Genomic DNA, 25136 nt, shown 5'->3' with positions numbered 1-25136 from the left:
CATGACCCCCAGGGGGTTCTCAGGAAAGCCCTCTATACCCCTTGCTACTCAAATGCGGTTCAGGAAACCAGCAGCAGCTGCATCACCACCACGGGGTGCTTGTGAGAAATGCAGACTCTCAGGCCCCGCCTCAGACCTGCCAGTCAGAATCTGCAGCTGAGCAGGACTCCCAGGCGAGTCACATAACCTAAGAGACCACAGTCCCCCAAGTAGGGCAGACTAAGAGTTTCATTAGCCTTTATTTCTCTGACGCCACATTTCCCCAACAAAAATGTCACCAGAATGGTTTTTTTTTTAAATGCAGAAAAATACCCATTTAACAGCTTTTACCTCAAACATGTTTTATTATTATTATTATTATTATTATTGTGGTAAAATGTACAAAAGAACAAAAAAAAAGCCACTTTAACCATTTGAGTGTTCAATTCAGTGGCATTAAAGCACAAGGACATTTTCCCACAACTGTCACCACTGTCCACCATCAGAAATGTTCCAAAACTAAAACTCTGTACCCCTTCAACAGGAACTCTTCATTCTCCCTCTCCCACCCGCCCCCCCCCCCCACTGATTTTTTTTTTTTCACATCTTTTAATAAACTGAGTTAAAAGTAGCCAATACCTTGAAAAGTTATCCTAGACAGGCTTGGCGAGGACAAGGCCATGCTCTATATCTTGGACCCTAATTCCTTGAAGAATCTGTCCCTGCCCAGTTACAGAGTCACTGTGTCCGTCCTGGGGACCAGAACCCATTCATGAACTTCTAACCCTGGGCGAATACACCTGAAAATTCACATCACAGTGAACTTGGGATGTGAGGAAAGGACAGACGTCAGGAAAGAAAGACACTGGAGTCCCCTGGCCACAGTCCCTTCTTGATCCAAGGCGGAATGCAATTCTTCCGTCTTGTCGCACTCTTCTGGCTTAAACCCTGTAATTTCTACACACATCTCCAAGCTCCTTATACTTGGGAATGACAGAGTGGACAACGTAAGACCAAGTATTTGGTGACTGACAGAGGATGAGAAGTCAAAGCTGAGGGTGGCTTTCACATTTAAGTGCATGCTATTCTGGTTTAGCTGTTCCGAAGCCCACGATCTCTGTCAGTAGATCACTGTCAGCCGTGAACACGGTTACTGGCCTGACCCTCACTCCACCTCCATCCGCTGAGCTGTTCCTTAGCTAGGGCTGAAAATGGCTTCACGTGGTACAGAGTTCAGACCCTGTGTCATGGACAACAGCACCAAAGGGCTGAAGTTTCCGTGTTAGCCTCTGCTGAGCGGTGTACTCAGACGGGAACAGAAAGCATCTTAGATCCCCAAGGACACCATGTTGAGCAAAATAAGCCAACCACACCAAAAAAAGGACAAAATACTGTGTGTGTGTGTGTGTGTGTGTGTGTGTGTGTGAGTGAGTGATATCCATCCTCTCACACGAAGTATCTAAAGTAATCAAAATCAGAGACAGAGGGTAGAAAGGTAGTTACCAAGAACTGGTGAGAGGAAAGATAGGGAATTGCTGGTGGGTACAGAGTCTCAGTATCGCAAGATGACAAAATTCTAGAGTTCTCTGGAACAACAGTATGAAAATACCTAAGACTACTTAAGCGTACACTTAAAAATGGTTACGTTTATGGGGCGCCTGGGTGGCTCAGTGGGTTAAAGCCTCTGCCTTCGGCTTAGCTCATGATCTCAGGGTCCTGGGATCGAGCCCCCCATCGGGCTCTTGCTCAGCAGGGAGCCTGCTTCCCCCTCTCTTCCTGCCTGCCTCTCTGCCTTCTTGTCATCTCTGTCAAATAGATAAAATTTTTTTTAAAAAACCACTTTAAAAATAAATGGTTATATTTAGTGTTAATGTGTTTTTTACCACACATTTATTATAGAGGGGTAAAGTTAAAAAAAAAAAAAAGAATTATCTTTGGGACTAAAAAACAAGTCAATGAAGAAAAAATTCCATCAACAATCTATTTTATAACACTTTCAGGAACAAAGTTACATCAAGTCATGGGCACTGTTTAAATACACGCTTTTCTGTTTTTTCCATCATCTTGAAAAGTACGTACAGAACCTAAAAGGCAGTGAATTCTCATCCGGGTCGAGTGGGAAGGGAGGACAGGCAGGATAACGGCAGGACAGACGGACACGGACGAGCCTGCGTGGGAACGTACACACTCACGCCTGACAAAAGTCACTTAGCCTGTCCTTAGTTTACAGATCATACCGTACAGCCTGAGAATCTGATGAGAAGGAAACCAGGCTGGACAGCAGTTCGAGTCCCTGCTGGCAATGACCGTCAGACTCGCGATCTCTCTGCCCCTCCCCATCCCCCGCAATCGCCTTCGACCAAACCCAGCGAGGTCTTCCCCACGGGACAAATGCTGATCAACTATTCAAGACTCTCAGGCGACAGAGAAACTGAGGACCTGTAACACAGCCCAGTGACATCACTTGATTAAGCCATGAAACAAGAAAGGTGCCACCAAGTGGACTCTCTCTGGGAAGAGGTCTTGATAACCATGTAGCCGGTATCTGCCTTAAACTACTTGACACTGCCCCTGAAGGGTTTGTTGTCAACAAAACTGGCAAACCAGAATCAGACACTGAGTTTTTAAATACCGGCAGAGGACATCCTTCTTTCCTTAGGTCTTAGATTTTGCTATGTGCCTCTGAAAAAGGCATCCATTGGTAACATTAAAATGAGTTTCCTTGATAAAACGGAGACACCAGACACCAGCCTTCTTTTACAATCGCCCAAATACAACCGGTGAGTTAATTTCTGGATTCATGTATTTGTTTTTGCTGATACAAGCTTTTAGTTTCACTAATGAACAGGGCACCCGAAGCAGTGGTCAAAGCCCCCACCTGAAGGAACCTCTTTGTTTGAAGAACAAGGTGGACAAGGGACTCAGGCTGAGGTGTAGCCCACCGTGTTCTTACAGGAACTGCCACTACCTACATTGTCACCGGCAGACCCGTATTTCCAACACTGTAGGACATGCAAGAATTTCAAGGGAAGGCGGTAAGGAAACCAATACGCAAATATCCATAATTCTGAAGTTTTTCTCAAATTGCTTGCACCTTGTACGTCTGTTTCTTTAACAAGATTCCCAGGAACCAGCCAAGTGGAGCGCTCTTCTGTCCTGTCCGGTTGGAACACTTTGTACGTTCCGTTTGGGGAGTTTTATTACATCTCCCCCACACACTTAAGGTGTATGTTCTACATTCTTTCCAGGATTTGGTTTTTCCCACTTAGAAAAAAACCATTGAAGGTATGGGGGGGAGGGAGAGAGGGGGCCAGCGAACACTCATGTGCTCTTGTAGGACAACCTTCGGAAGCAGAACATGTCGGGAAGCCGCCCACATGTGCTCACCTGACCATAGTCTGTCCGGAAGACCACGACGCCCTCTGCACAGGAATTGACAGTACTTGGAAAATGCTGGCCATTTTCTCTCAGCCAGACCCGTGTCCCCTGTAAACAAAACAAAGGAGATTTTACTGGGAGCTTGGGTTGTGTTTCGTGGCAAATCACCACTCTCAAAACCACTGACTACTACATTCCTTTAAGAAAAAACAACATTTTAAAAAGCAAATGTTTTTCTCAAACAAGAATGACTCTTCAGAAAGCATCAGGCACAGCCTTCACTAGAGACAAGCCTGACTAAGCGTCCCACCAGAGAACACGGAAAAGGAGGCCAGAAAATAGTAGGCCTTGTGTTGCGGAAATGCCAAGTGGTTTATGCGAATGATCTCATGTCACTCAGAAAGGCCCTTGAGACAGGCACTGCTATCACTGAGCTTTCCAGAGAGAGAACCTGAAGGCCTGAAGGCAGAGCAACTCGCCCAGCATCGCAAGATGGGAAGAACTGGACTCCAGGCAGTTGGGTTCCAGAAACAAGTTTAACCAGGTCGCCACATTGCTCCACCAGTGTTGAAAACTCACTGGCATCTGCTGGCTCCGACCTTCCCAGCTCCAAGCCTAGAGCACCCGGCCACCTGAGCCTGGCCACCTGGATGGCATTCGAACAGTCTGCTGACTTCCTACTGGGACCAAATCCAGGGGTCAAATCGATGCTCCAAGAGAAGGACTAAAGTCTTAGGAAAGATCAGAACTTTCGCTAGGATTCCACCAAACCATCCAACACATGCCAGTGTTCAGGACTATAGCCCAAGACGGAAACTTGCAGATCCTATTGTTTCACCTGGGGCCTAGTCTTCAGCGTTGATTTTATTTCCATTTGTTATGCCCCCCACTGGACAAATGAAATAAGCAGAGTATTTATCTTTCGATGATGAATTTCCTCCTCTAATTTCACAACATGAAAACCACTCGTTTCCAAGAACAAGGGATAAAAGTTTGAAGAAATCACTGGGTGTTACTGATCAAATTATAACAAATTATCCGTATGATGTACGCCCATGTGATGGAACATACCATTAAGTGCTCATTTTTCATCAAGTTATTACTAATCTGGTCCACTTCATCAACCCCAACAAAAAGGACCCCAAACAAGCACATCCTTATGACGCAGGGTGTTCATGTGAAAATACTATACCTAAGTTATCACTGGAAATGGCACCTGCATGGAACTTTTTCTAGAACTTTCAACCTCATTTTATTGGTCTACTTAATTTTGATTTCAAATGTTAAGCGAAATATGTAAAATATATTGATTAGAGTATATTTAACTTGCCATTTAAGGGGCTCCTACTAGTCTCTTAAAAGAGTTGGTGGGGGATAAATAATATAGATAAATAAATATAAATAAATAATATATAAGTAATATATAAGTAAATAATATAGAAATAACTTTATGTTACGTTATTTTTCATAGGAGTATTTTAGTTTTGGGGGGTTTTTGGGGTGTTGTTGTTTTTGAGAGAGCGCACTGGGGGAGGATGGGTGAAAGGGAGAGGGAGAGAGAATCTTAGGCAGGCTCCATGCCCAGTATGGTCAAATGCCGGGCTCAATCTTATAATCCTGAGATCAAGTCCCAAGCTGAAATCAAGAGTTGGATGCTTAACCCGCTGAGCCATCTGGGCCCCCCCTCCACGTTATACTACTTTAAATTATGTTTATCAGTAGCAAAAAGAGTAGCTAACTTGCAATAATGGCATGCCCATGTGTCACAGTCACAAGCTAAGAGCCCCAAGGACACTGAATCGATTTAATACCAACCCTCAGTAAGCTAGGAATCCTGCCTCCAGGAGGAAACTGAAACTCAGAGCCCAAGTCCTTGCTTTCCATCACACAGCTCTTCCCTCCGATTCCTAACCCCATGCTCTTTCTACACTCCATACTATTTATCTCCTTGAAATAATTCATAAAATAAATGAACGAATCAATGCACATTAAAATATAACAACAGGGGCACCTGGGGGGCTCAGTGGGTTAAGCCTCTGCCTTTGGCTCAGGTCACAATCTTAGGGTCCTGGGATCAAGCTCCACATGGGGCTCCTTGCTCAGTGGGGAGTCTGCTTTCCCCTTTCCCTCTGTCTGCTGCTCCCCCTGCTTATGCTCTCGGTCAATTAAATAAATCTTTAAAAAAATATATAACCCAGAAGTCACTTTAAGTGGCCAGTGACCACACACAGAACCATCTGTTCTCTTCTACCCTCGCTCGCCAGGAGGGATAATTTAAGACACAAAAATCTGACTTGGGGCCCTTTGGCTGGCTCGGTCTGTAGAGCAGGTGACACTTGATGTCGGGGTTTTAAGTCTGAGTCCTATATTGGGTGTACTTCTTTGAAAATTATTTTGAAAAATCTGACTTAAAAATTACTCCCTTGTTGCCAGTAATGACCTTGCCAGCCAGGAGCCAGAACCTTGCTCGGAATCCCAAGTCAACACTGAGTCTGGTCCAAGTCTTTGGGGCTTTGGGACCAGCTCTCCTGTTCCCTGTGACTGGCTCTCCCAGCACCACCTGCCACAGCCCTACAGAAGCCCTCCCCACAGGCATTCCCTTTCTCCTTGTTACACAAGTCTTGAGGTATTAACTCATACTTCAACCTTACCTCCAAAGGGGGGTTGAAATCCTCCACAATCATACACAGCATCAAAAATGATTACAAGCTATTTCTCTATAAATCTCTATAAAGCCTGCCTTATTTAAAGAACACACAGAACATCAAGAGAGGGGAGTCCCCACCCCTGCAGGAGTCACTGCTGTCCCTCTGATGGGCAGCTCGGGCTGAGACACAGGGAACACCAAGAATTCTCCTCCAACTGCCTGCCAGTCGGATTTATTTAGCCCACAGCTGCTTCCAAAAAGAACATTCACTTCCGCCATCCTCTAACACTGTTCTCTCACACAGCACTCCCCCCAAAACTACATTAACTCCAACGATCTAGAAAAAGACTTCTAAGTGTCTGAACTATTTTTATTTATTGAAGTGATCTCTACACCCCATGTGGTGCTTGAACTGATGACCCTGAGATCAAGACTTGCATGCTCTACAGACTGAGCCAGCCAGACACCCCTGTTTCTATCATTTTTTTTTTTTAAAGATTGTATTTATTTGACAGACAGAGATCCAAGTAGGCAGAGAGAGGGGAAGGGAAGCAGGCTTACCCCTGAGCAGAGAGCCAGATGTGGGGCTCGATCCCAGGACCCTGGGATCATGACCTGAGCCCAAGGCAGAGGCTTTAACCCACTGAGCCACCCAGGCGCCCCTCTATTGTCTTTTTAATTTACACATCAGAGACTGCAACATTTTAAAGTTCTGAATTACCTACAGACACACACATGTACACACACATGTATGCACACACACTCAAATGGAAACTTCCGAAGTTCTATAAGGTGAGAACTTTTACTCATTGGGTAAAAATCATGAAATAATTAATTCACAGTGGTCCTGTCCCCCAAATCCTAAGTCCGAAGCACTGTTTGATATGACTCTCACCTGCCCTATTTTTTTTAATCAAAACGGATTTCATGGGTTGCCCATTTTTAAAACCGCCTACTTAGTAAGAATCAAATATTTTATTATGAAACATTGCTCAATTAATATAAATTGTCGCAAGGATTAACATAAACCTCCTGACTTCCAGAAGCTACACCGCGTTCAGTTTCTTACACCTGAGTTGTGCGATGGTACTTTTTACTGTCCCTGAAGGTCGGGTAAGCCCTTTGTTGACACAGTCCTACAGAATCAAACAGCGGTTCAACTTCCTTCGTCCAGAGGTCTTTTTCAATAGGTGTGAAGAAATGCTGATAAGCAGGTTCTAGGAAATGCACCCAGACTGGAAATTTCAAGCCCATTGGCCATAACACGAGGCCTACAGCTGCTGTCTTCCACAGGTAGGAATGGAAACACATTCAAAACACTCCCTTTGTTCCTTGAAAAAGCTTAACCTGGCAATTTTCATGAAATCCGAACTACAGAGTACAACTAAAGTGGCTATTTTTACAGATTGTTCTTGATGGTTTCCCTGAGCCCCCAAATGTTCTGCCTCCACTCTATCTGAATAGAACACATGTGCCCAGGTCCAGAAAAGAGGCCACCCACAGGCATTTGAAAATGAAGTCACATGCGGACACTCACCAGATCGTCCAGGTTTGTGTGGGGAAGAACTATTTGCCTACCATACGCAAGCCATTAGATTCTGTCATTGTTAAATAAGGCTGATAACTTAATGCACAATCCAGGCAACCTAGCATACGGAGAAAGCTCACGATTTGAGTGTTAAAATGTCTTTCTAAGTTTGATCCTAACATACACATTTTATTAAAACTTGGGCAAGTTTTCATCCTAATCTCTGAGCCGGATAAGTGTGAAATTTAATAGCTAAAAATTTTCCTGCACGTAGTCACCAGTAACATTTTTACACCACAATGTCCTTGCACCAAAGCTCCATCCGCTTTGATCTGGAGCAATCCTGTAGGAAGGGTTGGTTATTACATGCCTCCCTGTTTCTGAAAGGGAGGTTCGTAGGGTCTACTTCCCATTCCCAACAAATGATTTCCTGGATAGAAAAAAAGTAATAATACTGACGGTACCATGTGTTGGTAAGGATGTAAAACGGTACAGCAGCTTTAGAAAACAGTTTGGCAGTTTCTTAAAAAGCTAAACACAATCTCACCTTGGGTTCCCACAATTCAACTCCTAGAGATCTACCTCCTCAAAAGAAAGGTTTCAACAAGTCTTGCGTGCAGGGACACCTGGGGGGCTCAGTCCGTTAAGCTACTGCCTTCAGTTCAGGTCTTGATCTCAGGGTCTTGGTACGGCTCCCGGTCACTTGGGAGACTGCTTCTCCCTTTGGCCACCACGCCCAGCCCTCTCATGCTGTCTCTCTAATAAATAAATAAAATCTTAAAAAAAAAAAAAAAAAGTTTTGCATGCAAATATTTGGAGCTACTCATTAATAGCAAAATACTAAAAATCATTCAAATGACCACTAACTGGTATAGAGACAAAACGTAACAAATCCATACAATGGAATGCTTCCAAATCATTTTTAAAAAAATGATTTCCAAACCTACATACTTCTCAATCGTACATATACGTTCCTAACCATTCTGTAATGGGAAAAACCCAGTTGTATCTCTATAACTGGGTGACAAGAAATCAAGAAACATACACAGACCACGTACCCACAAGCATTCAGGGGGAAGGGCTGAATTCTCTGAAGATCTGTGCTGAGTTCAAGTCCCTGCTCTCCACTCATGTCAGTGAGGGGCTGAGACTACATAGGAGACTTGCCCAAACTAATCGAAAGATGAGATGGTGACAGATTGTATCACTGTCTCACAGGGCTTAATTATTAGACCCATCACCCTAGAAGATAATCATATATCCCCAGCCGACTGGGGACCGCGGTGCCTCCTGCCTCCTCCCTGGGCCAGGAATTTCATCCGGCTCTTTCTCGCCACCATAGCAACACCGCCTGAAATTTTTACCTCCCGGCCCTTCCACACAATGCCTGCTGATCCCTGCTTGAAGGTAAAGGAGATAAAATCACCAGCATAGATTTCAATCTACTTTTCAAAAAGTACTGTATTTCCCTTCGGATTTTAAAAATGATTTTCTCTTTTGAACTTTGACGGGAAAAAAAAAAAAAAAACCACACCAAAAACTAAGTTTAAAAAGAAGGTAAGGAAAAAATCCTAAAGAGAGACGATGCTATGCTTTAAATACCACTCCGTGTGGCATGTTCTAATTACAGATTCACAGAAAGGAGAACATTTTTTGTACCCAAACACACAACTCAATCTCAGACCCAGAACCACACCTACTTCTCTTACGTGGCCTGTGTTAGTAAGTCACGGTTCAGGATTCTCTAAGGACCTACGTGATAAAGTCACAATTTGTCCGGAAATGTGATTTTTTTTTTTTTAAAGAGAAAGGGATCAAATAAATTTTCAATGGTTAAATTAATAGGGCTCTTTAAATCTATAGTAGGCACGCCTTGATGGCTCAGCCAGTAAACATGGAACTCTTGATCTCAGAGTCATGATTTGAACCCCATCATAGCTACAAAGGCTCACTTAAAGAAGAAAGGAAACAAGGAAGATTAAAATTAATTAAATCTGTAATAAATTCAGCAGCCAAGGCAACGTTCTCCTCTTTTGCCTGCCATCACGTCTAACCTGGCATCTTCTACAATATCTAATACAAAAGGCTGCAGGGCAAGGTCTGTTCCTGACCCTACTGAATTCCAGAAACCGGATGTGGATATTATAGTACAAAGGATTCAAACAGCACTTTTTCTCCATTTTTTTTTTAAATCAAGATGTAAATGACAGATAACATATTAGTGTCAGGTGCACATGATTCAATATTTGCATAACTGTGACATGTTCACCGAAGCCTAGTTAATATCCATCACCACACATAGTTCCAATTTTTTTCTTGGGATGAGAACTTTAAAGATCTCCTCTCTTAACAACTTCCAGATACACACTACTGTATTAACTACGATCACCAAGCTGTACGTTACATTCCCAGGACTTATTTATAACTGGAAATTTGTTGTCTTTTGACACCCTTTACCTATTTCTCCCATCCCCTCCCCACCCCTCGCAAACCACTGATCTGTTCTCTGTGTCCGTTTTTTTTGGGGGGGGGGGGGTTCGCTTCTACATATAAATGAATGTCTGTTTTATAGACTTTTTTTTCCCCCTGTTGAAGTAGAAACACCTTTTCAACATATTTCTTTTCTAATCCTATTATTCAACTTAAAAGATATGGCTTTTGCAACACATAAAGCATAAAGTCCTAAAGCTGATTTCTCAACCTGGTATTAGCGACATTTAGGTTGAGGTAATTCTTTATTGGGGGTGGAAGGACAGTCCTGGTTGAGAATCACAAAGCCAGAGCAATACAAAGTTTGAGAGCCACAGCCAAATCAGAGTTTCCAAAACCAATTACTGTCAGTGACCCTGTTAACAAAAAGCAGATGCTATTGCTTAATTTCTAGAAATTTCTACAACTTCCCAGAGTCGATTGGCCCAGATACAGCATACCTGGGGCAGATCTAATTTCTGGGGACATTAAACCAGGTACATACAGAAGGGAGAGGGTGACTCCAGGACTCAAAACGTTTTGACAAGGAAGACGTTCAACCAGGCACACAGACTGACGGTGGTGCGAGAAGGACTTTCTCCTTTTTCCTCCATCTGTCCAGTCTGTTCTGTTTTTAAAGTAGATCAGAACAGACGTTTCATGTTTTTACACAGATGACCAAATGGTACAGACAAAACCTGGCCACGGTGCTCTTGACCCTCAGGAGCTTTTTCAACCACCCAATGCTCACAAACCGCCAACACAAAATGGGTCAGGAATTTGGAAATGGTGCGCACAAGAATGGAGAGAGGGGCAGATGTCCGTGTAAAATGTAAGCGTGAAAACTGCCGCATGCCCACAAGCAGTGGGGACGAAGGACAGCTGGCTGGAGACAGACTCAGCAGATTGTTCCCCAAAAAAGAAAAGGGAAGGGGAAACCCAAGACTTCTCCCCTCCGGGAATGGCCACTCCTCAGGAGTGGGCCCTGGGACCAGTGACTCTCGGCATCCCCACACCCGTGGGTGGTCTTTCCATCCCCTGGCCACACAGCCTGCCGACTCTGGGTTCCTCAAGTGATCTGAGTGATCTCAGACTCATTTCTTCACCTCCTGATGACAGGGCACTAGATCTGAGACACCTCATTTCTCAACAACCGTATCAGATTCCAAAGAGGAACCCTTCAACCAGGCCCGGGGCTCCTTAGACTCTCAAGGGACCCCGGGTGGTTTTAGTCTCAGGTCTCAAAGGGTGCAGAACTCAATCAGGTGCTAAGGCCACAGCTCCACCCTGCACCAGCCAGCGAGGCAGGGGGGTGGGGGGGTAGTAAAAAAGGAAAGTTGAAGAGAGAAACTATGAGCCTGGAGCCTGTGATGATGGAGACCTGTGGCAACTTGTGCCATTCTACTTTTGGCTGTGGGACAGCGATGCCTTTTGTTTTCTGGATAGGCAACCCCAACAACTGCCCTTGGCCCATCAGGGCTGAGGCCATCACTAGACTCCAGAGGAAAATGTGTTGTGGACATTCTGCTCTAGACTCACAGACATAATCACCCCCACCCTAAGATGATGCTGGACGTGTTAGATAGCTCCCTAGACAGGCCTTTAGAATCCTCAATGGTATTGCTGAAATACTATATATTTTTATAAGAAATGCTTTCCAGCTATTTGTAGCTACAATAGATTTATAGCTTTCAGCTCGGTCATCCTCATCTTCACTAACATCATTTCTGGGCCTTGTCTATGGGCCGAAGGACCATCTATGGTACCATTTCTACAGGTAGACATGCAGCATCCCCAACAACTCAAACACCCCTAAAAAGCAGTATGCAAACGGAGGCCTGTCTGCATTCATTATATGAAGTGCAGAGACTGTTCGTCCCACGTCTTTGGAGAACTTGTTAAGACCCCATCCTCCCCTCCCTCAACGCTGCCACCAAGAAGGATCATGAGGCACTCCCATTTTTTCTTGTTGTCCTGCCCAGAGGATCAAACTCTGTTACCCCTATCAGCTACTTGGAAGGGCAGTTTCCACGGAGAAAGGGCATGAAAAGCTTCCAGAGGAGCACATGAAAAGCATACGAATAGTAGAAGGTAGAAAAGGAGAAAAAGAAAGAAAATGAGAAAAAGCATCACCAACCAGAAACTAACCTTTGCTCACTGGTAAAGATACAAAGACTCATTGGCATCTCCCACTCCTGATCCAAAAATCAAACCCAAACGTTCTTAGGTGGCGAAATGCTTAAATTATGACTGTGTGATGCTGTAAAGAGTTTATTCCCTGGCTATGGGGTCCAGCTTGCCAACTGATTCAGCCCCTGTTTTAATATTCTAATTTTCTTCCTACCTTCTTCACAATTCCTTAAAATAGCTCGTTAGTTACTCTTGTAAATGACAGTGACTAGAAATAATCCAGAAAGAATATTGAAAGAACAAAGATATCCCCAAGTTGCTGAGATCACCTCAAACACTGAGAATCTAGAGAACAAACTAGTCCATCTACCAGTTAACCAGTCATCACAGAGCCAACACCTATGTGTTGAAAAGAGGACAAACTAGGGCTGAAGAATCCGTCAACACAAATGAAATTCATCCGTTCTTCTGTAAGTCACTTCACCCAGGAGACCATCTCTCCGTCCACCCACCCAACAGCCCATTCCTCCTACAAATATCTTTTGAGCCCCCCATTTGGTACCAGGAACCATGAAAGATTCAACAGGATACAAAACTGTTGCTGCTCTAAAGAGCTTACAATATATCCAGGATAAAGTACCTCTTTCCTAATACCCTCCTCTCCCCCTCCAATCTCTTCCAAAGGAAATAATTACGTAACATAAGGAGATCAAGGCAAGAAAGACAGTAGGTAAATGGAAGAAAGGACACGCAGATTTTATCAAACGAGTAAAACTGTTCTGATGGTAAGAACTCTCAAAAACCGGGGGCGCCTGGGTGGCTCAGTGGGTTAAAGCCTCTGCCTTCAGCTCAGGTCATGATCCCAGGGTCCTGGGATCGAGTCCCACATTGGGCTCTCAGCTCAGCAGGGAGCCTGCTTCCTCCTCTCTCTCTGCCTGACTCTGCCTACTTGTGATCTCTGCCAAATAAATAAATAAAAATAAAAATAAAAATAAATAAAAAAATAAAAAGAACTCTCAAAAACCGGTGAGAAATCCTAAGGAACATAAAACTCTATTCCCTTCTTCTTTTTAGGGGATACAGTAGAATATAGAACAGAAGGGGCAATGAAAGGCCATGACAAGATGTTTGCACTCTTCATGGACTATAATGCCAGATATCTTTCACCTCTTATCTCCTAGAGTTTGCTGTTCCTTCCTATTCTTTTTTAAGATTTTATTTGATAGACAGAGACCACAAGTAGGCAGAGAAAGAGAGAGGAGGAAACAGGCTCCCCGCAGAGCAGAGAGCCCGATGCGGGGCTCGATCCCAGGACCCTGGGATCATAACCTGAGCCAAAGGCAGAAGCTTTAACCCACTGAGCCACCCAGGCGCCCCTGTTCCTTCCTATTCTTGAGCAGAATAAGGTTTTTATTTCAAAAAAAAAAAAAAAAAAACCCTACAAATAAAAATTTATAGTAGCCAGAACAGGATTTCATTAAGATTATCCTATCCGTTTTTAGGGGAAAATAAAACAAAACACAAATTTACTTGGAATGGGAGTTTTTCGTCACTTCCTGAAAATGAATGAACCAAGAACACGACAGGAAGTAAATACACTTAAAACAGGTATTTCTCACTTCTGAGGCATACACACTAATTCCTTTGCAGAGTTTTATTAAATTCCAAAAGCAGCTGATGTTTTTCATAAAACTATACTTCCTGGATTAAACAGCGCTTAAAAATAATCTGGTTCAATCAAAAAGACAGATCGCGAGTTGGCAAGAATGTGAAGAAACTAGGACCCGCACACACTGTTGGTCAGAAGGTACGATGGCACAGCTCCCCCAGAAAACAGTCCAGCAGCTCCTCCCAAGGGTAAACATAAAAGGGTCACCGGATGACCCAGGAATCCCGCTCTTCAGTATCCAAGTAACCAAGAGCGATGAAAATATATGTCCGCAATCAAAACCTGTATACGAATGTTCGTAGCAGCAATTTGACAACAGCCTGAAAGTGGAAATAACCCTCATAGACCCTCAACTGATGAACAGATTTTTCTAAAATGTGGCACATTCATGCGAAGGGAGATTTCTCAGTGATAAAAAGGATGAAGAACTGATACACATTACAACGCGCGGGAGCCTTGAAAACACTACGCTAAGCAGAAGAAGCCAGAAAGGACCATGTATTGTCTGATCCCAGTTCTATGGTATGTCCCGAAGGTAAATCCACGGAGACAGAGAGCTGACTGATGGCTGCCTAGGGCTGGGTGTAGGCAGTGACGACTAGTAGGTGTAGGGCTTTCTGTTTTGTTTTGGAGTGAGGAAAACCTTCTAGAACCAGATAGTGATGGCTGTGCAACCATTAGTCTATTCTCATATTAACATGTACTGACATACTAGTACTAGTAATTAGCGAATATACAAAAAAAAACTACTGAGTTGGGTATTTCAAAAGGGTGGATTTTCGGATATGTGAATTACACTGCAAATAACAAAAGAGGAGAGGAAGAGAGATCAACCAGGAATGGAGACCGACTCACCTCTGACTTCATTCCCTCCCTGGATCCTGCTATCCCCTGGGCCATTGCCTTCTGGGACCTCCCTTACCCCAGACATCAAGGAAGTCCTCTTTTCATGGAGTCTCCATGGTTTACCAGCAAAGACGGATCAGTTATTATTTTTGTAACACAAATGTCCCGACTTTCAGAAGACGGCCAGAAGGCAACTGCAAATGACCACAGCAGTTTTTATATGCTTTCCTTAGATCCCCCAAACCATCATTATTTCAGCATTTGGACTATTTGCTGTAGGACAGAATAAGGCAGGAATGGGTTAGTTTTATGCCGTTCAATCTCCAGCACCTAGGAATAGGGCCAGACACGCTAGACGAGGGCTAAGAATTAAGTAATTCCCTCTCAGTCCCAGACCCCATCCCAGGGCCCTGTTCCATGCTCAGTAAGCGCACAGTGGCTTCTGCAAGACCCGCACTGCTCACCGAGAAGGGAACCGCTCAGGGATTCAGCAGGCGGACTTAGAGACCGCACTGCATGCTGCCCTTCAAGGTATGGACTCCTAGGTCAAGGACCTGAGGACCCTCTGCACAAAATGACGGGCCACATCCTTGCCTGCTGTATGAGCACAGAGAGATCACATGAGATGGCAAGAGCCGGCTCAGCCAAGGGCTCCAGAGCCACAGGGCTCTCCGACACAACGTGGCCATATCTACCTCCGGGGTCTTGCGGCAGGCACCCTCGGTCCCGTCCAGAATGGCTGTTAGCCATCCCCTGCTCTGACAGCTCCCCTCTGAATGCCTTGCTGGAGAATCCAAGACCATACAGGCCTAGTTTAACTAACCACATGAACAAACCTTTTCTCTAGAACTACAACTGTGGATGCTTTTCTGTTGGGAGGGATTAAAAAGTAACTTCTAAATACAAGCTACACCCACCAGGAACGTAATGGGGGGCGGGTGCTGAAGAGGATGGAAACTTTTTTTTTTTTTTAAGATTTTTTTTTTAAATTTATTTGACAGACAGAGATCACAAGTAGGCAGAGAGGCAGGCAGAGAGGGAGGGGGAAGCAGGCTCCCCGCTGAACAGAGAGCCTGATGCGGGGCTCGATCCCAGGACTCTGGAATCATGTCCTGAGCCGAAGGCAGAGGCTTTAACCCACTGAGCCACCTAGGTGCCCCGGAAACACTTCTAAATCACCTAGATGTCAGTTTTGTTCTATCTAGGAGATTTCATCTAAATAAAAGGTGTGAGGATGCAGAAGCACCCGGAACGTGACACGCCAGACCAGCTGTGCAAAGCAATGGGGCTTGTGGTTTCTGCTGTTTTCTTTTCTTTTCTTTTTTAATTTTTAAAAGATTTTATTTATTTATTTGATAGAGAGAGATCAGAAGTAGGCAGAGAGGCAGGCAGAGAGAGGAGGAAGCAGGATCCCCACAGAACAGAGAGCCCGATGCGGGGCTTGAACCCAGGACCCTGGGATCATGACCTGAGCCAAAGGCAGAGGCTTTTAACCCACTGAGCCACCCAGGCGTCCCTCTGCTGTTGTTTTCAATGAACTTTTAATTCCAGGCTACGTTCAGATTTTACAGAGAAGCTGCGAAGATGACAGGAGTCCCCACACGTCCTGCACCCAGGTCCCCCCACTGCCGACCTCTCTCGTGGCCAGGGCACGTCTGTCACAACGAAGGAACTTCAAGTCAAGCTCCACACGTGGTTCATGCCACCAGTTTCTCCTTCATGTCCTTTTTCCGTCCCCGAATCCCAACTGGGACAGTCTCTCTAGTTGACATGCCTCCTTAGGTGTTTTCCCTGGTGTGTGACCGTCTCTCAGACTCTCCTTGTTTAATGGCCTTGCCAGCTTTGAGGTGTACACATCAGGTATTTCGTGGAATGCTCCCTGGTTGGCGGTTTCTCTCGTGGCTGGACTGGAGGGTCGTGGTTCCCAGGGATGGCGCGGTCCAGGGGGGCAAACGGCTTGACTGGGGATCCTGGCTTCACCACAGCTGAGCCATGTGGCTTGGGACGAATTAACCTCCGTGGGTCTCCATTTCCCCAGCTACAGAAGAGACTGGAAGACCACCTACCCCCAGGTTTCTGCGAGGCTCAAACTGGCTGATAACGAGGTTGAGCACATCGTCAGGAATTCTGCACAGAGAGCAGACGTGGACGGCGACGGAGGGAACAACAACAAAGATGCTCTGCCTGGGACTGAGACCCAGTCCAAAGAGTAGCAACAGACCAACCTAACTTCCAGAAGCTTGTAGTTCTGGGCGGGGGCGGGGGGGGGGGGCTACAAAGTAGAAACAGGTAACTGGAGCTTGATGCTACAAGGACCCATCTGGGGACACCTACACAGAGCCTGCACCTGGGCTGCTGACAGAGGCAGCAGGCCTCACACAACGGATGCACTGGACAGACTCCCCTAGAGCAGGTGGAAACCAAGCTGAAAGGTCAATTTTCTGCAAATTAGCCAAGTGCCAGAGCAGGCTAAGCTGCGGCGACCAAGTAAAGTGGCTAACCCGCTCTACTTAATCACCGTCCGGACACTATTAACAGCGCCGTGCAAGTGAACAATGAAGGCATTCACCTTTGTCTGGTCCAAGAAAATAAAAAGGTCTCAGACTCTCCCCACCAAGCTCTAGAAACCACGAAGGACTAAAACTGCCTCCCCAATAAAATGCAGGCCAATTTACATCGTTTTACAATGCAACAGACTCTTTTCCAACTATGTTCTTATAAAAACAAGAAATAAAACAAGACCGTGGCCACGTCAGTTCAAAAGACTTGGTCATTCAAAACTTAGAGGTTCTCAGGATCTCCTTGAGTGGGACCCACGAGAGAAACAACCACTCATCTCCAGGGCCCCAATTTCCAGGCAAGAAGTGCCAGCAGTCCTTGGGGACACCCTGGCATTGGCTACAAGATTTAGTGACGTTTAGAGGGGCAGACACAAATGAGTTCAAACCCCCTCACTCCACAGAAAGAGCTCCCAAGACAAGTTTAGTTTAAAAATCCCAGCGAGGGCATCTGGGTGGCTCAGTCAGTTAAGCGTCAGCCTTCTGCTCTGGTCATGATCCCAGCACCCCAGGATTGAGCCCCGGGAGCCTGCTTCTCCCTCTCCCTCTGCTTGCCTCTGCCTGCTAGTGATTCTCTCTCTCTCTCTCTCTCTCTCTCAAAAATAAATGAATAAAATAAAATAAATAAAAAAGAAAACAAAACTCCAGTGGAGGGCACCTGGGCGGCTCAGTGGGTTAAGCCTCTGCCTCTGGCTCCGGTCACGATCTCAGCCTCCTGGGATCGAGCCCCACATCAGGCTCTCCGCTCAGTGGAAAGGAAGGCTGCTTCTCCCTCTCCCTCTCCCTCTGCCAGCTGCTCCCCCGCTTTTGCTCTCACATGTGCATGTGCTCTCTCCAATAAACAAATAAAATCTTAAAAAAATAAATAGAAAAAAAAAAAAAGAATCCCTGTGGATCGCAAAAAAACAAGCATGGACAGAACGGCCGTCAGAACAATCTGGGCAACCCACCCAGCGCTATCAGGCATTTGAAGAGCAGCACTGAAACTCTGCAGACCCCAATGGTCTCAGGAACTCCTTGAGCTCTTTTTGTTAGAAGAAAGGGCTGACTGGCAAGTATGTGTGCCCTCATGCTGTCATCAATCACCCGTGGGGAGATAAGCAGATTGCACTAAGCAGAACTTGCCTGCAGGCGGCAGGAGGCCTGGGGACGCCAGAGCAAAGGCACGAAGAGGTTGCACGTCTCTTCCTTGGCGGTCACAGAAGCAGGAATTATCACCAACAGCTCCAAGGGGCTCCAGAGATAAAACTTTCAGGAGCTCCTTGCTGGCTGCTTTACCAGCCATTCTCTCGGAGCCCGTCTGACCTCGCGTCTTGCTTGCACTCTCGTTCTCTCAAATAAATAAAATCTTAAAAATTTGAAAAATAAAAATAAAATGCCAGACAACACAGATCTAGAATCTAGAGACGTCCTTTTGTGAGCTCAGACGGTGCTGTGTAGACACGGACATGAAAGCAAGGTCGTCTTCTGCTTGTTCTCATTCTAGGCAGCAAACATACAGATGTTCCCCAGGAACGACCAGCAAAGGTATGTAGGAATCACTGTCCGGTCACTGGTCACAACCCAACCTCCCTTAGCATAACACGCCACCGGAGAGAGCGGCGGAGGGGTCTTTCTCTTGACTTCTGAATAAGAGGGTAATAAATTAAAATTGCCTTAAGAATGATAAGTCTACATGCCCAGTATATAATTAAAATAGTTCTGGAGAACTTGGTACATAAATTGCCCTGTGACTTTTTTTTTTTAACCAAAGGGAAGAAAGAAAAACATATCTGTTTACTGTTAACACAAAACTCTACGACAATTTCAAGAGCAATGTTTTCTAAATTCTTGACCTCTTAATTGCACTTGTCGACTCATTATCTGAGTTATTGGGGGTTTGGAGTTAAAACAAATAAAGCCAGACAATTAATTCTACTTCAAGCACGAGAAAGTATGCACTTCCACCCAAACCTGCGCTCCGCTCCTTCCATGACCAGTTATTTTTAATATAACGAGTCTTTTTTTTTTTTTTTTTTTTTTAAGACAAGAGCGTCTTGCAGATGTAATGAGTGCTGCATAAGGCACGTGTGGTTAATGGGGGCTCCCATGGACTACAGGTTAGAAGTGTAATGAACTTGAGTAACAGTAAAAGCTAGTCTGGAGCCTGGAGTGTAGAGATCTGAAGACAGACTGCAGAAAAACTTGTAAATTTGCCCCAATATCCAGCAGGGAGGTAAGCAGCTCTGAGAGGCAAACTGTCTTTTCAACACATGGGGACAAAGGCTCACCTAGGCCATCTGTAATCACCACCTTCCCATACTCCACTCCCTACCCTAGTCCCCACAGCCAGCCCCGTCCCTGTTTAATCTATGTGCCACCAAGAAGTCTGAGTGATTCTTGCAAAATGCATATCACTTCCCGGCTTTAAGCCTTTTTCCTTTGGACAAAATCCCTCCCTAGGCCCAAGGACCTGTGCATCCTGGCCCCCTGCCTCTCCTCCACCCTCCCCACCACTCCTCAGCTCTCAGCCAGGCTGAGCTCATTCACACGCAGCCTGTCCTGAGCCTTTCCCGGCAGCTCTGCCAATAATACCAATGCACACTTTTAGCCTGGGCATCGACATGGCCCACTGTGGGAGGGCCTGGCCTGCCTCCCCAACTCAGCCACTTCTGCTCCCCGCACTTCTGTCCACTGATGGAACAAGTCAGTACAGGCAGAGCTCAGAAGGAGATACTGTGGGTTCGGTTCCAGACCACCACAGTAAAGAGTACTCTAGTAAAACAAGTCACATGAATTTTTTTGGTTTCCCAGTGCATATAAAAGTTATTTACACTATAGTCTGTTGAGTGTGAGATATTGTATCTAAAAAAAAAAACAAAAAACCTAATGTATATAACTTAATTTAAAAATACTTTATTGCTAGGGTGTCTGGCTGACTCAGTCCATTTGACCCTGGATCTCAGGGTCAAAACAAGCCCCACATTGCACAAGGAGCCTACTTAAAGATAAAATAAAAATGCTTCATTGCTTAAAAAAAAAGAAAAAAAATGCTAACCATCACCTGAGCTTATCGCAAGTCATAATCAGTGGTCACAGATCACCCAACAAGCATAATATTGGAAAAAGTTTGAAATACTATGAGAATTACAAAATGGACACAGAGACAGAGTGAGCAAATGCTGTTAGAAAAATGGTGCAAACAGATTTGCTCAACACAGGGTTGCCAGAAACCTTCAATCTGTTCAAAAATAATAATAATAAATAAATAAAAATGCAGTATCTGCAAAGTTCAATAGAGCGAGGTATGCTCATAAGTAAGCAGCTTGTGCGATGCCAAGCCTTGCTGCTTAGCGGGAGGCTCACCTCTGCTAGGCAGGCTGAAGGACAGAAGGGCTCCTTCCAACAAAGACCTAAGAAGGTGGAGACTTCTGCATCAACTCCATTCACCTTGAAGCTCTGCTAGAGAATGTATACCTTTTCTCAGCCCTGCCCTATTAATGATGACCTTGACCTTTTGTGCCCAACTCCCTTCCCTAAGATTACCTCTACTGCATTTAAAAAGCCATGAAGACTATTACAGATTTTGGGGTTCACATTTGTGAAAAGCAGTATTACAAGTGGTAGCTCTACCCTGAACACACAGATCCTGGGTCATGCACCAGAACCGCGGGCCTTCTGGAATTTCTGACAATAAACATTCAGGAGCTACTTTGCTCAGAATCCCAGAGCCTGATCTGCTCATTTTCCAGCCCTACTATGCCACCCCCCCACTGCTGGCCAGAATCATTTTCTAGACAGCGGGAAGGACACTAGAATAGAAATTCCCACCACCAGGCAGCTTCGAGAGGCAGATTGTCATGAAGCCGTATTTTCCACATTTAAAACGAGTGATCTGAAAAGCTGTTTGCTCTTCTGGCCGTGGCAAAGGAAATCCAAAGGATTTTCCACACCTCTGAACTGGTGCTCTACTTCCTTCATAAATCCAAGGTATGTTCTCATCTCTTAGCAAACTCATTTTACCAGGAGAACCACCACCCCACCCCCCACCCCCCAAATTCCAAAAGCATTCATTCATTCTACAAATATTGACTTAGCCCTGTTGGCAGACAAGGCACGGTGCCAGGGCCAAGAAGGACACAGAACTCAGTGATGAGGACATGAGCTTCAGAATCCAGGAGACCAGCCTCTGATGCCCCAACCACGCAAGCCTGGAGCATAGTAACAGCAGACACACGGAACACATGGCAGCGCCAAGCTATTCACGCACGCCGACCTGTGTACTTTTAACCCCCATGAGCAAGGAACCAATACTGCCCCCATTTAACAGATGTGAGAGTGGGCACAGAGTAAAAAACTTGCCCCAAGTTCCGGAGCTAAGAGGTGGCACAACAGGTGGGGTTTTTCTCTTCTTTTTTCTTTTAAAGTTTTTAAAAAATTTTTTATTTTATTTTATTTGTCAGAGAGAGAGAGAACACACAAGCAGAGAGAGCAGCAGGCAGAGGGAGAAGCAGGCTCCCTGCTGAGCAAGGAGCCCAGTGCAGGACTCAACCCCAGAACCCTGGGATCATGACCTGAGCCAAACGCAGATACTTAACTGGCTGAGCCATCCAGGTGCCCCTCTCTTTTCTTTCTTTCTTTCTTTCTTTTTTTTTTAAACCAGTGCTACTGGTTTTTTTAACCATCAGTGCTACTGATGTATAATTTATATGATAAAATTATTGGCTCCCAGGCAAGTACATCCTCACGGAACCCATAGACTTCTGCCTTACCCACTCTCCTTTCCTGAGCCCCAGTTTCCTACTTTCCAAAATGCAAACCATAAACACGAATCCACAGAGCAATTAAGGGATGACCCCAAGGGAATAAACATTAGTAAAGTAGCCCAGTCAGCCCAGTCCCCACCGGCAGCGAGGACAGTGGGGCAGCCTGAAATGGAACAAGAGACGGTCTTCTTGCAGAGAGTCTAATCTAATCAGAGACAAAACTAGTAAATACAGAAAACAGCCATCAACAAATGCAGAGAGAGGATCGACCCAAAAAAGGGATAAAAATACAAAAGGGAATTGTGTGCTGAAGTGGGAGGGAGGACCTCTGTTCTTTGAGCTCAAGTATTTGCAACACAGAGCCTGGGCTGAGAATGTCGAGTTTCATTCTGCACCGAATCACAAAATCCGTGAGAACAGTCCAGACTCTATCAGAGGAGGCTTCCATATCTGACACAGATAAGCAGGAGGCCGTGGATCACACTGGCCGTGGACAGCGGCCTAAGTCCCTTTTTCCAGAGATGGGTAGAACTGTCTTTAAGCAAATCAACACACAACTCAGCTTCCAAACCCTCTGAAGGAAATGCTTCCAAGAATGAAGACCTCATACATCTGTCTGGTCTCATTCTGCAGAGCTTACTGCTGTCTTCTGAGGATAAATCATCATGCTCCTGACCTTGAAACCATCTTCTACCAAACTGCTGCTACCCATGCAGCCAGAGTCCCACTGCTCTCCAGAGGAGAGCGGGCAGGAGGGCAACAAAGGAATGTTCTCCCACTCCAAGGCCAGTGGCTCCAGGCAACCAGAGCCCAGAGCGCCCCTCCTAACTCAGAGCCTTTCCGGGGCTGCAGGAACCGCCCAACCACCACCGGGGCAAGAAGCCCACTGCAGATGTGTTGATAGACAGCTGTCACAAAGTGAAAGTCCTGCTTCTAGGGGCTGCCAAAGCAAAAGACAGTGTCACCTTCGAAGTAACCCACTTTCAAATATATGTGATGGCTCCCTGGAGTCCAATGACACCAACCATCATCTTCTGTTCACTTTAAAGAACAAACTCCCTGCTACGGGTAGAACGAAGAAATTTAAGTCCCGATTTCAAAGGTGCTCATGGGCCAGGGAAAGCCTTCGGACACAGATCGTCCTGCGCAAGTGCTGTGCGGAGTCAAGGCAGCTTGTTAACAGAGCGATATCCGAGGAGGAGCTCAAGCCCACCGTTGTGGAGTCCAGTTTCCTGTTCCATAGCCTCCAGAGCAAATTACACAAGAAAGCACACATAGATGACGACAGACACCTCGTCAGCTGCAGCCCCCATCAGAAGCCGCAGAAATCCTTTCTACTTGGCATTTTCACAAAAGCGATAGTGTGTCTCCCACACCCAGCCTGTGTCCTGTATCTGTTACGGGCCCCAAAGGCACCTGCTGCCTGACGGAGCAGCTGCACTCCATCCCCAGGGCCACTAACTAAGGGTAGGATCCCGAATGGTCCTCCCCCAGCGCCCCCAGCAACTACAGCCTGGAACCGGGCACTAGCGGGCCACTCCTGGGACTAAAGGAATGTGGCTCCTTGACTTCAGGAAGGACTCCAACATCAGCAACGTTAACATCTGGGGCCAGGGAATTCTTGGTTGTGAAGGCTGTCCCGGGCACCTCAGGATTTAGAAGCATCCCCAGCTTCTACTCACTTGCAAACCCCCAGCCATGGGGTTATCCTTGTGACAAGCCAAAATGATCTGGAATCCTCACCAAACGTCCCCTGGGGCATGAAACCATCCCCACTGAGAGCCGCTGGTCTGAAGAGAACAGACCACTGGCATCCCACCTGGGAGAAGTTGTAAATAAGTCACTTCCAAGGCGCGGATGACAGAAGCCAGCATGGCCAAAGCCTTAGCATCTTCTCAAAAAATTCTTCCTCCCCGACCCGGATCTTGAAGGGTCTCTGCCCTCCCTGGGTGGAAAGCCGACATCTGACAATCGCATCACCCATACCCAAGGGGTGCCACGCCACTGCGGACCCTGCCAGTCCTTCCTCGGGGCCATCTGCTGCCCCACCCCTGCCCCCACCCCCATCCCTTGACTACCATGCAGAAGCACAGACATCCTACCCCCGTGCAAGAACCCAGGACCTCCGACGGCCCCTTGACAAAAGTTACTTGCTCTGCTTCCCTTGGCTTGCCTCTCTGTATCTCACTCAACGGTGGAGCCAAGAACGGAAACAGGTCCGCACAGGGCACAGGCTCCTATGGTCCTGCCACACTCTGAGTGTGGGACAGAACAAGGCCGCAGAGGAAACAGAAGAAGAGTGGGGGTCCCAGGAGGCACAACAAAAACTGGGGAAACCAAGGAGAGAGTATCACACGCGACAGAAGGCCGAACAAACCACTTCCAATCACTCAGTTGTTGACAGATCGTTGGTGATGGCATTTCGTTTAGCGTGCTTTTTTTAAAAAGATTATTTGAGAGAGAGAGAGAGAGAGAGAGAGAGACAGAGAGAGGCCTCATGCAGAAACGGGGTGAGGGAATGTTTAGAGCAGCAATGGCCACGGTCGCCAAACTGTGGAAAGAACCAGGATGCCCCCCTTCAACAGACGAATGGATAAGGAAGATGTGGTCCGTATACACTATGGAGTATGATGCCTCCATCAGAAAGGATGAATACCCAGCTTTTGTAGCAACATGGACTGGACTGCAGGAGATTATGCTGAGTGAAATAAGTCAAGCAGAGAGAGTCAGTTATCCTGTGGTTTCGCTTATTTGTGGAGCATAACAAATAGCATGGAGGACATGGGGAGATAGGAGAAGGGGGTTGGGGGAAATTGGAAGGGGAGGTGAGACTATGGACTCTGAAACAATCTGAGGGGTTTGAAGTGGTGGGAGGGTGGGAGGTCGGGGTACCAGGTGGTGGGTATTAGAGAGGGCACGGATTACATGGAGCACTGGGTGTGGTGCAAAAACAATGAATACTGTTATGCTGAAAATAAATAAAAAATAAATTAAAAAAAAAAAAAAACGGGGTGAGGGGCAGAGATAGAAGCAGACTCCCTGAGCAGGAACTTGAACACGGGACTCTGGGATCCTGACCTAAGCCAAAGGCAGAGGCTTAACCAACTGAGCCACCCAGGCACCTATAGAGTGCTTTATTAAAAAAAGAAAAACCAGAGGATAATTATCAGTCCCCAGATAAGGCCCA

The 25136-nt window shown here is 45.9% G+C and overlaps 1 protein-coding gene across 2 annotated transcripts in view; it reads right to left on the bottom strand.

The window, feature by feature from the left end:
* Positions 1-25136, bottom strand: part of LOC309861326 (unconventional myosin-X-like) — a 118383-nt gene that overhangs the window by 70396 nt on the left and 22851 nt on the right. For both annotated transcript variants that reach the window (XM_082724133.1, XM_082724132.1), the window contains exon 2: positions 3367-3465. In XM_082724133.1, the coding sequence (XP_082580259.1) occupies positions 3367-3465 (99 nt within the window). The remainder of the gene's footprint in view (positions 1-3366; positions 3466-25136) is intronic.

This window comes from Mustela nivalis, assembly GCF_964662115.1.
Source record: "Mustela nivalis genome assembly, chromosome: 3".
Classification (NCBI taxonomy): Eukaryota; Metazoa; Chordata; class Mammalia; order Carnivora; family Mustelidae; genus Mustela; species Mustela nivalis.
Note: the sequence above shows the minus strand (reverse complement) of the source record. Positions and strands in the feature narration are given on the sequence as shown.